At 36.5% G+C, this 18,868-nt stretch overlaps 1 protein-coding gene across 2 annotated transcripts in view; it reads right to left on the bottom strand.

The window, feature by feature from the left end:
• The window catches only part of LOC115219988 (RNA polymerase-associated protein LEO1-like), a 121,888-nt gene that overhangs the window by 20,572 nt on the left and 82,448 nt on the right, over positions 1-18,868 (bottom strand). For both annotated transcript variants that reach the window (XM_036509612.1, XM_029790289.2), the window contains exon 2: positions 578-758. In XM_036509612.1, the coding sequence (XP_036365505.1) occupies positions 578-713 (136 nt within the window). In that variant the 5' untranslated portion in view covers positions 714-758. The remainder of the gene's footprint in view (positions 1-577; positions 759-18,868) is intronic.

Below are 18,868 nucleotides of genomic sequence, written 5' to 3'. Positions count from 1 at the left end.
AGAGATTGACCAGAGAGGAAAGTTTGTCTCCAATCCTTTCAGACGCGTCCACCAGATACATTCTTTCGCCATAGCCACAAGGATGATGAAAATAGCTCTTCCTTCCCGTTTGAAGGAAGGAGGCGTATAGATAGATAGATAGATATATTTCTTTATTGCCCACAAGGGGCTAAAAATAGAGGGGACAAACAAGGACAGACAAAGGGATTAAGTCGATTACATCGACCTCAGTGCGTAACTGGTACTTTATTTATCGACCTCGAGAGGATGGAAAGTAAAGTCGACCTCGGCGGAATTTGAACTCAGAACGTAACGACAGACGAAATACCGGTAAGCATTTCGCCCGACGCGCTAACGTTTCTGCCAGCTCGCCGCCTTATAATAGATAGATAGATAGATAGATAGATAGATAGATAGGTAGATAGATAGATAGATAGATAGATAGATAGATATCGTACAAGACTTGGCAAAAGCAACAAAACCCACCGGTCGAATGAAACCCTGCAAGGAGGTGCTCCAGCATGGTCGCAGTCCAATAACTGAAGCATGTAGAAGAATAAATAAATAATAACGTTACCTGCATGGCTGTTTCTGTCAGTATTGAGTGGCATTGCCTTCTCATCGCCGTCTTTCTTTTTTCTCATTTCCATGGGATGACTGCAACATACCATCACTACCACCGAGATTATCGCAAGAGTTATTAGCAGTCTCATGTTTGGTTCTTGTTTCAATTGCTCGTGTAAACGTTGTTTCTATGCCTGATTGGAGGAGAGAGAGTGAGAGAGAGGATAAGAGAGGTTTTAATATAAACGCAAATAATGAAGGAAAGATTACAAGATTACATTACAAGTTTCTTTCATTGCAAGCGCTCCTTTTGGTAACTGAACGAATGTATACAAGCGACGTGTGTGTGTGTGTGTGTTGTGAGTGTGTGTGCGTGCGTGTGTGTGTGTTTGTGAGTGAGTGTGTGTTTGTGTTTGTGTGTGTATAAATACATTCGTTTAATTTTTCCTTGTTTCAGTCATTTGACTGCGGCTATGCTGGAGCACCGTCTTAAACACACAGACATACACACACATACGTACATATACACACACACATATATGCAAGCTTAGGTTTGTATATATATATATATGTTTTATTTATATTCCTGAGCGCCATACTAATACAATTGTTTGTTTGTACTCCACCTGCCTTCGTCTTTTGTTTATTTTCATAAAGCTTCCCGTTATATATATAAATATACATATACACATATATGCATATATATATATATATATATATATATATATATATATATATATAATATTATATATATATATCGAGAGAGAGAGAGAAATAGATAGATAGATAGATAGATAGATAGATAGATAGATAGATAGATAGATAGATAGATAGATAGATAGATAGATAGATATTTAGGAGTTGGCTATAGTTACTTACTTATTGAATTTATTTACCGATAGTGTTGTACATAAGGTAAATGTGTTTGAAAGTTGTGGGTTCGGTGTTTGTTTGTCCTAAAACAAACACATTTTTGTTGAATGGTACTGCCCAGGTGTCGAAATAACAATGACATCCGTGGGGCGGCTGATGATGGATTGTTATTATGGGTGTTTTTGTATATGTGGAATAGTATTTAACACTCCATTTCCTTTTGATACACCACACAACACACACACACACATACACACACACACACACACATATATTATATATATCTATATATATATATATATATATATGTATGTATAAATGTATATGTATAGAGTGTTTGAAGTGGTGTACAGATATTGTATATTGAGAAAAAGGAGTCAGAATTTAGGATAATTCCTTATTTTTCGAACTCGTCAAGACAAAATCAAAATCAAAATAGTAAAAACACAACGTTTCGTTGTTCATTTATATGAATCGGGTGTTTTGTTGTTTTGCTTTAAAACATCCGATTCATATAAATGAACAACGAAAGGTTCTGTTTTACAATTTTTACTAGATTTTGTCATGATGAGTTCGAAAAACGAACTTTTTAAAGCGTGGTACTTATTTTATCGGTGCCTTAGGGCAAACCGCTAAGTTACAGGGTTGTAAATAAGCCAACACCGGTTGTCAAGCTACGAAGGGGGACAAACACAGACATAAAACACACACACACACACACACATATATACATATACAACGGGCTTCTTTCAGTTTCCGTATACCAAATCGACTTACAAGGCTTTGGTCAGCCAGAGGCGATAGTTGAAGACACTTGCCCAAGGTGCCAGGAACCATGTGGTTGGGAAGCAAGCTTCTTACCACACAGCTACACCTGTGCCAATGGGCCACGCCTGCGCCTGTATAGACAGATTTTTAAGGGATGGGTTAACCGATTAAATCGACCATAGCAAGGTATTTCATTTTATTGACACAGGGTGGATAATGTGCAAAGTATTACCTCGGTGATACTCGAACGTAGAAATTGGCTCTAGGCCAGCAATTTTCAAAAAAAGAGGAGGAAGTTGATTACATCGACTCCTATGTTTAACCGATATTTATTTTATCACCTCAGAAAAGATAAAAGGCAAAGTCAACCTCGGCGGAATTGGAACTCAGAACGTAAAGAGCCAGAAATGCTGCTAAACATGTTCTCCGGCGTGCTAACGATTCTCCCACCACGCTGCTATGAAATGATAATTCTTTCTGCTATAGGCATCAGGTCCGAAATTTTGTGGGGGAGTGTAATCGATTACATCGACTCCAGTGCTCAACTGGTGATGAAAGGCAAAGTCAATCTTGGCGGAATTTGAACTCAGAATCTAAGGCGTCCTGTGCACTAACGAGTCTGCTTGCCCGCCGCTTTCCTTTTACAAATGGAAGCACTCCGTCGGTTACGGCGACGAGGGTTCCGGTTGATCCGAATCAACGGAACAGCCTGCTCGTGAAATTAACGTGTAAGTGGCTGAGCACTCCACAGACACATGTACCCTTAACGTAGTTCTCGGGGATATTCAGCGTGACACAGAGAGTGACAAGGCCGGCCTTTGAAATACAGGTACAACAGAAACAGAAGTAAGAGCGAGAGAAAGTTGTGGTGAAAGAGTACAGCAGGGATCACCACCATTCCCTGCCGGAGCCTCGTGGAGCTTTAGGTGTTTTCGCTCGATAAACACTCACAACGCCCGGTTTGGGAATCGAAACCGCGATCCTACAACCGCTAGTCCGCTGCCCTAACCACTGGGCCATTGCGCCTCCACCCTTTTACAAATAATTATAAAACAACGTTCTAGGATATTCTTTTCTCGTTATTATTAGTAGAACAAACATAGGAGAATCGTTGGGGTTTCGAAGAAAATTCCTCTCGGAATTTCAACCCTTTACGTTCCGAGTTCCATCCCACCGACATCAACTTTGCTTATCATACTTTCGAGGTCAATAAAATTAAGCACCATTCTAATAATAGAGTCGATAACATCGCCTGAGCCTTTCCCCTAAAAGTTGATGATCTGTCTAATTTAGAAGCGAATATTAGCGAGAGACTAACGTTCTGAATTCAAACAACGAAATCAACACATTAATAATGAGCATGTTTTAACTCACGCTTCCGGGTTTTGTGGGGTTTCTGGAGACTGGAAACTAAATTCATTACTTAGAAAGAAATAAATAAATAAATAAATAAATAAATAAATGCTCTGTATTAAGTGAAACCTTTAGTTGTACAGAATCTGCTTTTCTGTTATAGCTCTGGCATGTATCTCGACTCTATATACAAAGTGGTGTCAAGTGTTGAACAAAGGCGTCATAGCTAAAAGCTACGAAGCTTACTAGATAGACATGAAGCTGAGCGTCGTCATAATACTACCACCTGAATCACATATATACATCTTCACACACGTACATATATACACATATAAATACATAGAGTCAAACTAAACTTTACTAAACGTTAAGACAGGCATACGGAAGAAATTCATTTCCGGTGAACTATCTCAATACATCTATTTATATACGTATATATGTCAATTTAGCTACATGTCGGAGTGTCGGCCTCTCTCTATCTGTAGATTCTATATTGACCTATTTTCTATCTATCTATCTATCTATCTATCTATCTATCTATCTATCTATCTATCTATCTATCTATCTATCTATCTATCTATCTATCTATCTACCTACCTACCTATCTACCTATCTTTCTATCATCAATCTACCTACCTACCTACCTATCTATCTATCAATCTACCTACCTACCTACCTACCTACTTACCTACCTACCTACCTACCTACCTACCTACCTACCTACATACCTACCTGCCTGCCTGCCTACCTACCTATCTGTCTATCTACCTATTTACATACCTACCTACCTACCTACCTACTACTACCTATCTTTCTATCTATCTATCTATCTATCTATCTATCTATCTATCTATCTATCTATCTATCCTGTCTGTCTAAATATCTATCTTTTATTTATTGTCTAAATATTTATATAAGATATTCTATGCTGATTTATTTTCTCGTTATATCTGTATGTATCTATCTAGACAAATATGTTGTATATAAAGACAGAGAGACAGGCTGATATACAGATAAAGAAAAATAACAGACAGGAAAGAAAGTGACAGATTGTCAATCTGACAAATTGTTATGCATATATGTATACATACGTATAAGTAGATAAATCGAACGATTTCACAGGAAATGAATTACTTCCGTATGAAAAATCTGAAGTGTCTATGGATTTTCATTTCCCTGTAGTGAGGTTTTTATAGGTGATACTTTGGGCGTTGTAAGAAAATGTGGAATGCACATACAAACACAAACATACAGACACATACAAACACACTTTTATTTAATGATACATAATTTGAAATTATATATATAAACATGAAATTTTTACAGATATGCATTTTCTCATTTGAATGAATGTCCGAGCATATTTTTGTTACAGATATCGTGCTTTATATTTCAGAATACAGTTACTCGAATAGCGTCTGATATTCGCCTAACTTCGTGTTACCATAAAGAATCTTGTGAGCATCAACTGACTCTTGCCATTAAAAACATTAATCTTATTACACGAAATGGTTGTAATGAAATTTAAATAGAACAAACAGAATAAAATTTTAAGAAAAAATGTCTGTTCATCGTCAACAAAAACGAGAGTTTGGTACCAGACAAATACTCGCAAGTTAACTTTTGGTCTTATATGCAACAAAAAATTCCTGAAATAGCAAATGTACTAATTTCCTGATCGATTAGACATGAACGACTAAAGAAAATGTATCAAGTAACACGAAGCACAACTAAATTGATTATTATTTAGAGATTAAACAACGTGAGACAATGGGAAAATGTAGAAAGATTTCAGGTATATTTTCTATTTCATTTTTCTATATTCATCCAATGCTCAGACTTAGTTCAGAACACTCTAGCTGATCACATGTCTGAAAACAACAAATAAAAACAATGCATTCGTTAGCAGTTGTTTGTAGCTACCTATATTTGATTTAGTATGAAAAAATATAGTATAGGTCCAGGTATAGCTGTGTGGTTAAGAAGTATGCTAACCAACCATGTTCTTTAGGTTCACTCCCACAATCCAGCACTATAGGTAAATGTCTACTACTATAGCCCCTACCCGACCAAAGCCTTCTGAGTGGAGAGAGACTGAAAGCAACTCTTCATTGTTGACAAAATGAGGTTCTGGCCATAGAAAAGTTGCCTTAATGAAATCTGTCAAACTCATGCAAGCATGGAAAAATGAAACATGATACAATTATATTAACGTTACATTTATGCATGTGGCCACTAAAGCTTTTTCTATTTTCTCTCCCTGTTTATTTCTGTGTTCCTTTTTGTCGAAGAGCGTAGGCTCGAAATGTAAAAGACTTTCTCACTTCCCGAGCGTTAAACTAATACATCTGTTTTTTGCTTACACACCCGTCTTCGTCTTTTGTTTATTCTAAATTCTCAATGTATATATATATGTATATATATATTATATATATATATATATATAAAAATATATATTAAATATATATATATATATTATATATATATATGTATATCTATATATGTATATAATATATCTGTATATGTATATATAATATATATATATAATATATATATATATATATTACATATATATAATATACATACATACATACATACATACATACATATATATATATATATATACATTATATATATATGTATATATATATATATATATATATATATGTATACATATATATATATGTATATATGTATGTATGTATGTTTGTATGTATATATATATATGGGAGTGGCTGTGTGGTAAGAAGCTTGCTTCCCAACCCATGGTTCCGCACTTTGTTGTCGAATAATATCTGAACAACATGATCTGTTTATAATGATTTATTGTATATGCCAATTGCTGATGTCTTACACGTTGCTGTGCCTCGATTCTTAATGAATCCTTGAAATTAACAAGCGTATGCATATATACATGTACATGCATGTGTAAATACATACATGGATATATATACAGATACATAAATACATACATACATACATACATACATACATACATACATACATACATACATATATTATTTTATTCTATTTCTTGTTTCAGTCATTTTGACTGCGGCGATGCTGGAGCATCGACTTTAGTCGAACAAATCTACCCCACGTCTTATTCTTTGTAAGCCTAGTACTTAATCTATCGGGCTCGTTTGCTGAACCGCTAAGTTACGGGGACGTAAACACACTGACATCGGTTGTCAAGCGTTGGTGGGGGATAAACACAGACACACAAATACATATATGTACATCTTTCTATCTATCTATCTATCTATCTATCTATCTATCTATCTATCTATCTATCTATCTATCTATCTATCTATCTATCTATCTATCTATCTATCTATATATATATATATATATATATGTATGTATACACACGGTGGGCGTCTTTCAGTTTCCATCTACCAAATCCACTCACAAGGCTCTGGTCCGCCCGAGGCTATAGGGAAGACACTTGCCCAAGGTGCCACGCAGTGGGAATGAACCCAGAACCATGTGGTTGAGAAGCAAGCTTCTTACCACACAGCCACTCCTATGTATGTATGTATGTATGTATGTATGTATGTATGTATGTATGTATGTATGTATGTATGTATGTTGTATGTATGTATGTATGTATGCGTGTATATATATATATATATATATATTATAAGAGAGAGGGAGAGAGAGAGAGAGAGAGAGAGGAGAGAGAGAGAGAGAGAGAGAGAGAGAGAGAGAAGATATTTGGAGTTTCGTCAGGATGACACAAACTAATGTATATGCGATCTGAGTGATTAAAAAGGTGTACCACTATATATATATTTATACTCAAGTACTATCTAGCTGTTTTCGGAATTCCTCGGACATTCTATTGTATATCCGTATCGGCCAGTGTGATTTTGGTTTCAAGAATATCATACTTCCATTCAGATGAAGAGTTTCACCTCGAATTACTCAGACTGGCAATCTTCGAACGATTTACATTTTGCCTCCTGCCTAGCTAAATATCATTATTATTATTATTATTATTATTGAGTGAGAGAGCAGTGCATGCCATCAAATGACACTGGGGTAAAATATACGAAGCCCAATATACCCATCATGACTACCCGTTGATAAGGGTACACCAAGGCACATGCATCCAAACCATATGTGCGCGACATGGTGATTCATATCAAGATAAACAGCACATGACCTTGCAGGTGGGCCCCAGTTAGAATTTTCTTCAGGTTGAGTAGCCCATCCCGCTCAAAAGGTCCCTGAATAAGGGTTGTTTAAGGATGTTGAAAGAACCACCCATGATTCCAGAGGTGAATTATTCAAACCCCAAAGAATCCCTCTCAACACATGGCTATGATGCTCCCCCACTACTTCTGGTCGTGATCAGAGATGCACATATCGTCAGCCACTAAAGGACATGCTCAACTGGTTAAGGTCAAACAACTGACAAGCAAATCTGTGGTATTGAGCAGAATATTTGCTGTAGCCCATCTTTTATACCAAGACAAAACAATGTACATGATAACGCTTCCAATCAGTTAAGATCAGAAGCCATGAGAGCCACTGCCTGGTACTGCATCAGGGCATTTATTATTATTATTATTATTATTATTATTATTATTATTATTATTATTATTATTATTGTTATTATTATTATTATTATTATTATTATCATTATTATTAGTAGTAGTAGTAGTAGTAGTTGTAGAAGCAGTAGCAGTAGTTTATTCATATGCACAACACACGTACAAACCACACAAAAACACAAAAACACACACCATATATATATATTTGTATATATATAGATAGTATAGAAAATAGAATGGGAAAAATGGAATTGGTGTTCTGAATTACATTTGCGCATTATTAAATTATTCAAGAGAGATTTTCTACTCCTGGTCACGGCAATGTTGTTCAAATTTACTATTTAATGACCCTCGCTTGAGCATTTTATCACCGAAACAGGAAATAGCAGACACTATTCGTGAACACGCGCGCACACACACACACGTACGCACGCGCGCACACACACACTTACGCACGCGCGCACACTCATTCTCTCACACACACTCTCTCTCTCTCTCACACACACAAACACGTGCATGCGAGCGCATACACACACACTTATAGATACATAATACATAATACATGCATTCATGGATTCATATATATATACATCTTTATATACGCATATGTATGCATATATGTGTGTAAATAGTGTATATATCCTTATATATATAATTACATATATATATATATATGCATGTATGTATATATACGTATGCATATGTATGCATATATATATGTATATATGTAATATTTATATTATATATATATATATATATAATATATATATATATATATTATATAGTATATATATATGTATATATATATGTTTGTATGTTTGTATGTATGTATGTATGCATGTATGTATAAGCCTATATATATATATATATATATATAATATATATATTATATAACATACATACATAAATATATATATATATATATATATATATATATGTATGTATTATATATATATATATATATATATATGTATGTGTTGTGTGTGTGTGTGTGGTGTGTGTGTGTGTGTGTAAGTCTGTATGCATTTATGTATGTATGCATGCCTATATACACGCAGAAATATGGTTGGTAGACTTGGGTAAATTAATTCACCGTGTCTGAAGATAAATATGCTCCACGGGAAAAACGTATTTGGACATTATGTATTATTTTCAGCATTAACTGCATAATAGATTCCAGATTTTCTTATCAGGTTGCAGATAAATGCTCTGGAATATCGACCCACACACGTAGCTATCGATTACTGCTTATTACTTTGACGGATATTCCTAGAGACTTGCTAACAAAACACTGCGTTTAAAACACAGTGGCCGAAAGCATGGCAATGTGGTTAAGAAGTTCTGCTTGGAACCTTGCCGGTAGGGGTTGTGCCATCGACAGGGGAAGAGACACCGTTGGGGGGAATTGTGCCGCCAACGGTAGAATTGACCACCTCGAACCCGGAGGAAGAGGAACTATTCGTCTTCTTCTACAGAGGCGGAGAGGTAGAAGAAGTTGTGGAAAAGCACCATAAGGGAGTACCTTTAACCTTCACACAGGATCCCGAATGGCCTCCGCAGATAGCTGTGGAGGTCATAACGTTGCCCGTGACGTATAGGCTGCAGGGACTCAATGAGAAATATCGCTTGTGGCCGGACGACGCCGGCTTGGATCCCGCCTTGGTCTTGAATGAGGCGTGGGGGATGGCGGAATATAAGAGCACAAGCGATGTTGGGGAGGAATAGTGACAAGAGGTTGAAAAGCCTCAGTGTTATAATGTTTATTGCATGTTATTATGTTTTTGAGGCTTAACGCCCCAATTCTTAAATGGAAAATTAGTTCAAAAATTGTAAAACTGAAGTAAGATGTTCATTACCTTGTTTTGTCTTTTTCTGTGAAAAAAAAAAGAGAATAATGTTTTAGAGAAGCAAAAAATCGGCGGGCGTTTTTTGTCTTCTCCCATTAATATCATCCGTTTAATCATTCACCTCATCAATGTCTTTGTCTAGCCCGCAAGCTTTATGGCAAAATGTTTGAAATAAAGAAGTTCTGCTTGCCGCTTCGTGGTGTCTGTTTCGATAGCTCGAACCTACTGCACGGCACCTTAAGCACAATGTCTTTTTGTCGTAGATGTGTATCGAGAAAAGCCCTGTGAGTGAAATTTTTGTAGAGCGGACACTATTTGGGAACCTTTCATATGAACAGCTTCTGTCATTTGGTCGAAGACGTAGTCTATCGCCCGGTTTAACACCATCATTTGGTCCTTAGTATATTCTTTTGGAGGGGAGGGGGTCTACACTTTTACACCCATTTAGATCTCCGATTTGAGGATAACACCTTGGTATTCTCTTTCCGCCCCTCCTCACACCGCTACCATTATAGAGAACCTGAAGGGGGGGTCAGTGGGTTGCTGGGTTCTTTACGTTCCTGTAACTTAGAGGATCGATCACAGACACCGATACAGTAAGTACTAGACTTAAAAATAATAATGAGCAATGGGGTCAATTTGTTCGAGTAAACCTTTCAAAGTGGTGCCCCAGCATGGCCACGGTCCAGTGACTGAAACAAGTAAAAGATAAAAGATATGCTTGCATGTATGTATGTATGTATGTATGTATGTATGTATGTATGTATGTATGTATGTGTGTAGGTGTGTGTGTTTGTATGCATGCATGTATGTATATATGTATATATATATGTATAGGCCTATATATAACTATATATGTGTGTATGTCTGTGTGTATGTAAATATGTATGTATATATGTGTATATGTGTGTATGCATGTATGTGTGTCTATATGCATGCATGTACGTATGTATATATGTATGTATAGGTGCTTATGTATGTTTGTATGTATGTAGATATGTATGTGTATCTGTCTGTCTGTTTGCATGTCTGTATGTATGCGTGCATGTATCTATGTTTGTATGTATGTATGTATGTATGTATGTATGTATGTATGCATGAATGTATGTATGCATGTATGTACAACCCTATATGTAATTCTATATATGCATGTACATCTGTGCGTATGTATGTACATATGAGTGTATATGTCTGTCTGTCTGTATATATGTATGTATGTATGTGTGTGTCTGTGTATGTATATATGTATGTAGGTATGTATGTATGTATGTTGTATGTATGTATGTATGTATGTATGTATGTATGCATGAATGTATGTATGCATGTATGTACAACCCTATATGTAATTCTATATATGCATGTACATCTGTGCGTATGTATGTACATATGAGTGTATATGTCTGTCTGTCTGTATATATGTATGTATGTATGTGTGTGTCTGTGTATGTATATATGTATGTATGTATGTATGTATGTATGTATGTATGTATGTATGTATGTATGTATGTATGTATGTATGTATGTGTGTGTCTGTGTATTATGTATGTATGTAAGTACGTATGTATGTATGTCTTTGGCGTAAGTAAGATCTCTGAATGTTAATATCGATCGTATTATATTACATAATAACGCACAGCAGTATCCGTGATAATTCCGAAGTTATTTCGAAAACTAAGATTGGTGGCAGTTTACAAAAATCCCCGATATTCATAATTTCTTTTGAAATAGCATTTTTTCCTCGCTTTCTGAAGTGCTTGCTTCTTGAGATGGTGTAAAATCTACAAAGCTAATACAGAAGGTGTTGTCATAGAAGACGGCACGTATGAAAACTATATTCTTTCTTATACACTTGTCACCTCTTCTATCTTTAGAGACTTTATCTAATATTTATCTCTGTATTTTAAGAAGCAAACGATCTTAACTACAGAACAATATCGAAGATATAATCTGTATATATAATATTGTTTTTCTATGGTACGATAAGGTTGGTAACGTTTGAACAAATTGTAATATACCGTACTCTCTCTATATTTTCAGAGAAAAGTGCATAGAGCTTACCTTGAACCTATAGGCCTTGTGCATCAAGCACTGGAGGGGAGACACTGAATTATAGATTCTAAAAGACGTTAACCAAAAAAGTATCACGTACGCACACACACATTATATATTTCTATCTATCTATCTATCTATCTATCTATCTATCTACCTACCTACCTACCTACCTACCTATCTATCTATCTATCTATCTATCTATCTATCTATCTATCTATCTACCTATCTATCTATCTCTATCTATCTGTATATATATATGTGTGTGTGTATGTGAGTGAGAGAGAGAGAGAGCGGGAAAGAAAGAGAGAGAAAGAGAGAGAGAGAGAAAGAGAGAGAGAAAGAGAGAGAGAGAAAGAGAGAGAGAGAAAGAGAGAGAGGGGGGTGAGAGAAAGAGAAATTAAGAACAAAAGTTGAAGACACAATATACGGAACAAATAATAATATTCTCCTCATCAGCTGTCCATCTAAGGATCACTTCGAGTTAGGAGCGATTCTTAGATGAACGCCTTAGAACAGTATCAATGATTCTCACGTATCAATGAATTTTAGATACGTATGTTAGGGATTAATACAGTAAAGAGCCGACACAAAGGACACGAGAAAATATAGAGTCGCTAACAGCGAAAGGAAAACAGTATTTTTCGACGAAAATAAATTGAAACAACATAAGGTAACAATGCACGTGGCCGGCACCGAGCGGGAAGTATCAAATGTTTGGAGATAGAGAGAAGACCTTGAAGAAGTAATAGTAGCAGAAAGATGCTGGAATTGGTGTCATCACTAAAAGAGCTGAAATCGAAATGAAAGCTAGAAGGCTAGAGCGGGAGTAAGAAATGAAAAAGATGCTCCATATTGAGAAATGGAAAGCAACAGTTGAGATAGAAAGGTGGTGGAAAAATGAACGGGAGTGAAGGAAGTTACAGTCATTTAAACAAAAATATTATATTTAAGAAGATATGACTGTGTCCGTTGGTATCGTAAATGGAAGAAATTAGACTGAAACAATAAAAGCATATTGCTGATGAAACGAACGAAGAAAATCCCCCCATCAGCTGTTTATCTAGAAATCAAGGCCACACAGTCACTGGTAGTTTCATCCCAAGTGAGAAACCTTTTACTGTCAGACATTGAATTTTGTGAAGCATGCCCGCCATAAATTTGTCACTTTACAAATGTATCGAGTTCTCTCTTTAAAGGTTGTCTTGTTTAGTACACACACATACGTGCGTGTGTATGTATGTATGTATGTATGTATGTATGTATGTATGTATGTATGTATGTATGGATGGATGGATGTATGGATGGATGGATGTATGTATGTATGTCATTATTTAGTTTATTTCAAAATTTCTTGCCAGTAGAGAAAGAGCCGGTTTCTGACCTAGATCCAAGGCTCCTTCATTGGAGTTTCAAGAACATCGTGTACTTTTGTATTTATTAATGTATGTATGTATATGTGTAGTTTTTCATATACTTGCATATCTAGACATGGTCATATATACTTAAATGATAAACTTCTGGAAAGTTTTACAGATTTTTACAGTTCTAGTGATTGGTTTGGATCAGTAGTTTTCGAATCAGCTTTCTCCTTTTTGGTTTTGAGAGGTCAATTTTCTCAAGACTGATATTTAGGCAGTGTGCTACATGTCCCAGTGCTCCAGTAATTACAGGTATAAACATGAACTTGTAACCTGGACAGAGTAGCTATGTATGTATGTATGTATGTATGTATGTATGTATGTATGTATGTATGTATGTATGTGTGTGTGTGTGTGCGTGTGTGTGTTGCCAGTTGACACAAGTCTAGAATACTGCGTTAACCACGTGACCTGTTTGTTGATACAGAACTAATGTTTGATTAGTTAATTGTTTGTTACATTATTTTACGGTTGGTTGGTTGGATGGTTGATTGGTTCCTTAGTTCATTAGTTATTTGACTATTAATAACAGACAGCAATGTTATTGATGTGATTTAATTAGTATTTTTCCGCCACTTTCTCTCTCTCTCTCTCTCTCTCTCTCTCTCTCTCTTTCTCACACACACACGCAAACCCTCATACAGACAAATACACACACACACACAAACACACCCTGTCGTGTCAGAAACTATCAAGCATACACGCTCTCGTTCATTCGCAATCACATTTTGCCTGTTTGTATGTGTCGGCTTGTCTGTCTGTCGGCCTGTCTGTCAGTCTGTCTGTCTGTCTGTCTGTCTGTCTGTGTGTGTCTCTCTCTCTCTCTCCCTCTCTCTTCTCTTTCTCTCATTCAATCATACACACACTTCCTTTCTCGAATGTACACTTACATGGTTTTTGTCTATCTCTCCCTCTCACACACACAGATGTTCTCTCTCTCTTCCACACTCTCTCCCTCTCTCCCTGCATCTCTCTCTCTCTCTCTCTCACACACACGCGCACACACACACACACACAACACGCGCGCACACACTCAAAAAAAATCACACACAAAACTCACACTTAAGCACACAATCAAGACAACAAAGAAAGCGACAAAGAATGAGGAGATAGATAGATAGATAGATAGATAGATAGATAGATAGATAGATAGATAGATAGAGAGATAGATAGAGAGAGAGAGAGAGACAGAGAGAGAGAGAGAGAGAGAGAGAAAGAAAGTGTGTGTGGGGGGGGAGACAGTGACGAGTCCGATGGGTAAACATCTGAGATAAATACTTATCGATTTACAAGGCATTCATTGTCAGTTTCAACGAAGATCGATAGGTCGATACGTCGAAACATTTTACATAAACTAAATATCTTGTTAAGGAATCGATGAATAACAACATTGATGATTTACAATTTATAGCTATCGACCATTACATATCGACAGAGAAAAATAAGACAATTAGTTCTTGGTAGGACATGGTGCCTATTAATGTCCATAAGATAGAGTGACGTAACTTTCAGATGTACTAAGTGGATCATGGTCATAGCTGGGTGGTTAAGAAGGTCAATTCGCAGCAACGTGGTTCTAGTTTGGCACCGTGGGCATGATGAATTTCGTATACAGAAAATGAACGGAAGCCCGTCGTAACCCCACCACACACACACACACACACACATATGTATGTGTTGAATTTTTCATAGGCATGGCATAAAAAAATAACCAATGTCTCAAAGGAGTGAGCGTCGTGGATCAATTCTTTAAAGTCAAGTTGAGCAATTATAAAAACCCTGGATTTGGGGGAAAACTTTAGTGTTTGTGGGATGTAACAAAACTCCACGACATTACGCCATATTACCAGCTACCACAAATTGGCGGTGCTATTTGAAAATGGCTACACGCTACATATGTATTTATGTATGCATACATGCATATATGTATGTAAGCAAACCTGCAAGCACATTATAAGACTATGTGTATGTATGTAAGTATATATGTATGTACGTATGATGCAAAAGACGGTGAAGTCTATGCTTCCCTGATGAGAACATAATAAGAGCGAAGCATGCCCTCCTTTAATCTCCTGTACTTGTCATATTAATTAAAGTAATATAAATCATAAAATCAATATCATGATCAATGCTGCTTTTCTTCTTATAATTTCTAGTTAGTGAATTATTATCTTTTTAAAGTTCCCTGAACTAACAATGTTAAATATTTAATAAGAAACCTATTCTTTCTAATTTAAGGTAAAAATCAACTCTTTCGGCGAAATGCTTAGCGGTATTTTGTCTGCCGTTACGTTCAGAGTTCACATTCCGCCGAGGTCTACTTTGCCTTTCATCCTTCCGGGGTCGATTAAGTAAGTACCAGTTACGCACTGGGGTCGATGTAATCGACTTAATCCCTTTGTCTGTCCTTGTTTGTCCCCTCTATGTTTAGCCCCTTGTGGGCAATAAAGATATAAGAATCGTTAGCACGCCGTGCAAAATGTTTAGAGGTATTTCGTCTGCCGTTACATTCTGAGTTCACATTTCGCCGAGGTTGACTTTGCTTTTCATCCTTTCGAGGGCGATTAAGTACCAGTTACGCACTGGGGTCGATGTAATCGACTTAATCCCTTTGTCTCTCCTTGTTTGTCACTTCTGTGTTTAGCCCTCTGTGGGCAATAAAGAAATATAAATCAAACAGAGAAATTTGTCCGACGACTTTTAAATTATTACAGCATCACCACCTCCCCACCTATATGTGAACACTAATGTAAGAGGGCATGTCAGAGATAGAATATACACTTAGTTGCGTAGAGATTTTTTTAATGCACAGTGAATGCATATTCAACATTTATGACATTGATGAAACATATTTAGTTTTACTGACAAATTCTATTTATGCTTTGCTGAAAACTCTATTTAGTTTTCCCGAAAAAACATAGCCGAGAATATATATTTAATCTTGCTCAAAAACATATTCAGTTTTACTGAAAAAGAACAACAACAGAAAAATTATTAGTTTTACTAGGAAAAAAAAAGCTATTCAGTTTTACAAAAATATATTTAGACTTGCTTTCCGCTTCTAAAACGGGAATTTTCCACTCTGATTAAGGCTTTGAGGTTTTTTGGAAAAAAAAAAATTACGACGAATCGTGATGCAAGTGCACCAGTCACTTGATGATTTAAAACCACTGTGCTTCGGTGAAATGGCGGCATTTATGACAACTGTTTACTTAGTAAAATAGTATTTTCAATCGCTGCTGTAGAAAATTGATTAATATAGATTAATATAGAAGATTTAATATTGGAGTAAGTGTAATGGAGTAAGTGGAGCAAGAGCACACACGAAAACGAAAAGTGTCGCTGAAGAGGTCACAGGTGTGTGACGAAAGATTTCCGGACAATGGACATAAGTTAAAAATAAGAACAGTAATAAACGAGTGAAGAACAAAACGTATATAGTGCGTGTGTTTATTCGGCAAAAAAAAAAAAAGAATGACCGTCCCAAAATACAACAATATTAATATTTTTGTCTAACATCAAGGCAGTGAGCTAGCAAAATCGTAAGCACGCCAGACAAAGATGCTTACTGGTATTTCTTCCGGTTTTACGTTCTGAGTTCAAATTTCATCATGCTGACATTCCTTTCGGGGTCGATAAAATAAGCAGAAGTTGAGCACTGGGAGTTGATGCAATCGACTGACCCTTCTACCAAATTTTCAGGCTTAATGACTTTAGTAGAAAGTAATATTTATCTCTTAGAATAACAAACCTTCGGTCTTTTATTTGTTTCAGTCATTAGACTGCGGGCATGCCAGGACATCGCCTTGAAGAATTTTAGTCGAACGAATAGCCCCAAGTGCTTATTATTTTTTGGTAAAGCCTCATACTTCCCTGTTACGTCCCTGTAACTTAGTGGTTTGGCAAAGAGATCGATAGAATTATCGATCTCTTTTGCCAAACCACTAAGTTACAGGGACGTAAACCGGTTGTCAAACAGTAGTGGGACACACACACACACACACACACACACCACACACACACACGCATACATACATACATATACGACGGGTTTCTTTCAGTTACCGTCTACCAAATCCACCCACAAGGCTTTGACACTTGCCCAAGGTACAACGCTGTGGGATCGAACCTGGAACTAAGTGGTTGGAAATCGAACTTCTTATCACACAGCCACGCCTGCGCCACTTTGTTGTTGTTTTTTTTTTAGTTTTTTTCAATGACAGTTAAACGGTCTATAGAGAATTGGCACTATAGATAGACAAGAGTCCGTCTATGATCACATTACAAGAAAAAAAGACATCGGATAAACATTAAAAATACTCCATGAATTTCTAAAAATTGGTTTCTTCTTTTATTTCTTCCAGCTTTGTAATCCATTTCCTTAACTGATAATCTAAGCAAACACTACTTCGTTTAGGATCACTGTGTTTTTGTTACGGAGTAATGTAAACAGCTCTTTCCAGCGAAAAAAAAAAAGAAAAGGAAAGAAAAGCTTTCAAACGATAGGGTTACGAAACTATGCATCAGCAAAAGAATGTGTGACTGATGTTATGTTTACAACGTTTGCAGCGATTAGTGGATAAGTTAATTTAACGTTAAGTATAGCAACAGAGATGCAATAAAAAAACAACGTCTTTGGAGGGGTTTTTTTTCACTCTTAAGTTTGCAGTCATTGTCAGCCATTTAAAAAATTTAATTTACTGCTTTCCATCAGTTTATAAACTGTAAACCTATTCAAAAAATTATGTCGTAGAACAGAAGGAAGATCTCGTATGATGTGAAATTCAAACTAAATGTAATGGAGTAGGATAGCAGTGGCTGTGTGGTAAGTAGCTTGCCTACTAACCACATGGTTCTAGTTTCAGTCCTACTGCGTGGCACCTTGGGCGAGTGTCTTCTACTATAGCCTCGGGCCGACCAAAGCCTTGTGAGTGGATTTGGTAGACGGAAACTGAAAGACGCCCGTCGTATTTATGTATATATATATATATGTGTGTGTGTGTGTGTGTTTGTACCTCGCTCCACCATCGCTTGACAACCGATGCTGGTGTGTTTATGTCCCCGTAACTTAGCGGTTCGGCTAAAGACACCGATAGAATAAGTACTAGGCTTACAAAGAATAAGTCCTGGGGTCGATTCGCTCGACTAAAAGGCGGTGCTCCAGCATGGCCACAGTCAAATGACTGCAACAAGTAAAAGAGTAAAAGACACACACACACGAAAAAAAAAGCGGGTGGGGAGCAATAAACTGGTGTTCAAAGGAAGCCAACTCCGAAATGCCTCGTCAGATTCTGTGAAGAAACTCTGAACTGCATTAGCTTCATTACTACGAAATGGAAATTAATCCGCAGGAATGGATTTTAGAACTTCGCTTCATTGACTGATTTGCTTGTTACTCGTACTACTTCTCGCCTACGCGTTCTGCGTATCACTA

The sequence above is a fragment of the Octopus sinensis genome, linkage group LG15, assembly GCF_006345805.1.
Source record: "Octopus sinensis linkage group LG15, ASM634580v1, whole genome shotgun sequence".
Taxonomy (NCBI): Eukaryota; Metazoa; Mollusca; class Cephalopoda; order Octopoda; family Octopodidae; genus Octopus; species Octopus sinensis.
Note: the sequence above shows the minus strand (reverse complement) of the source record. Positions and strands in the feature narration are given on the sequence as shown.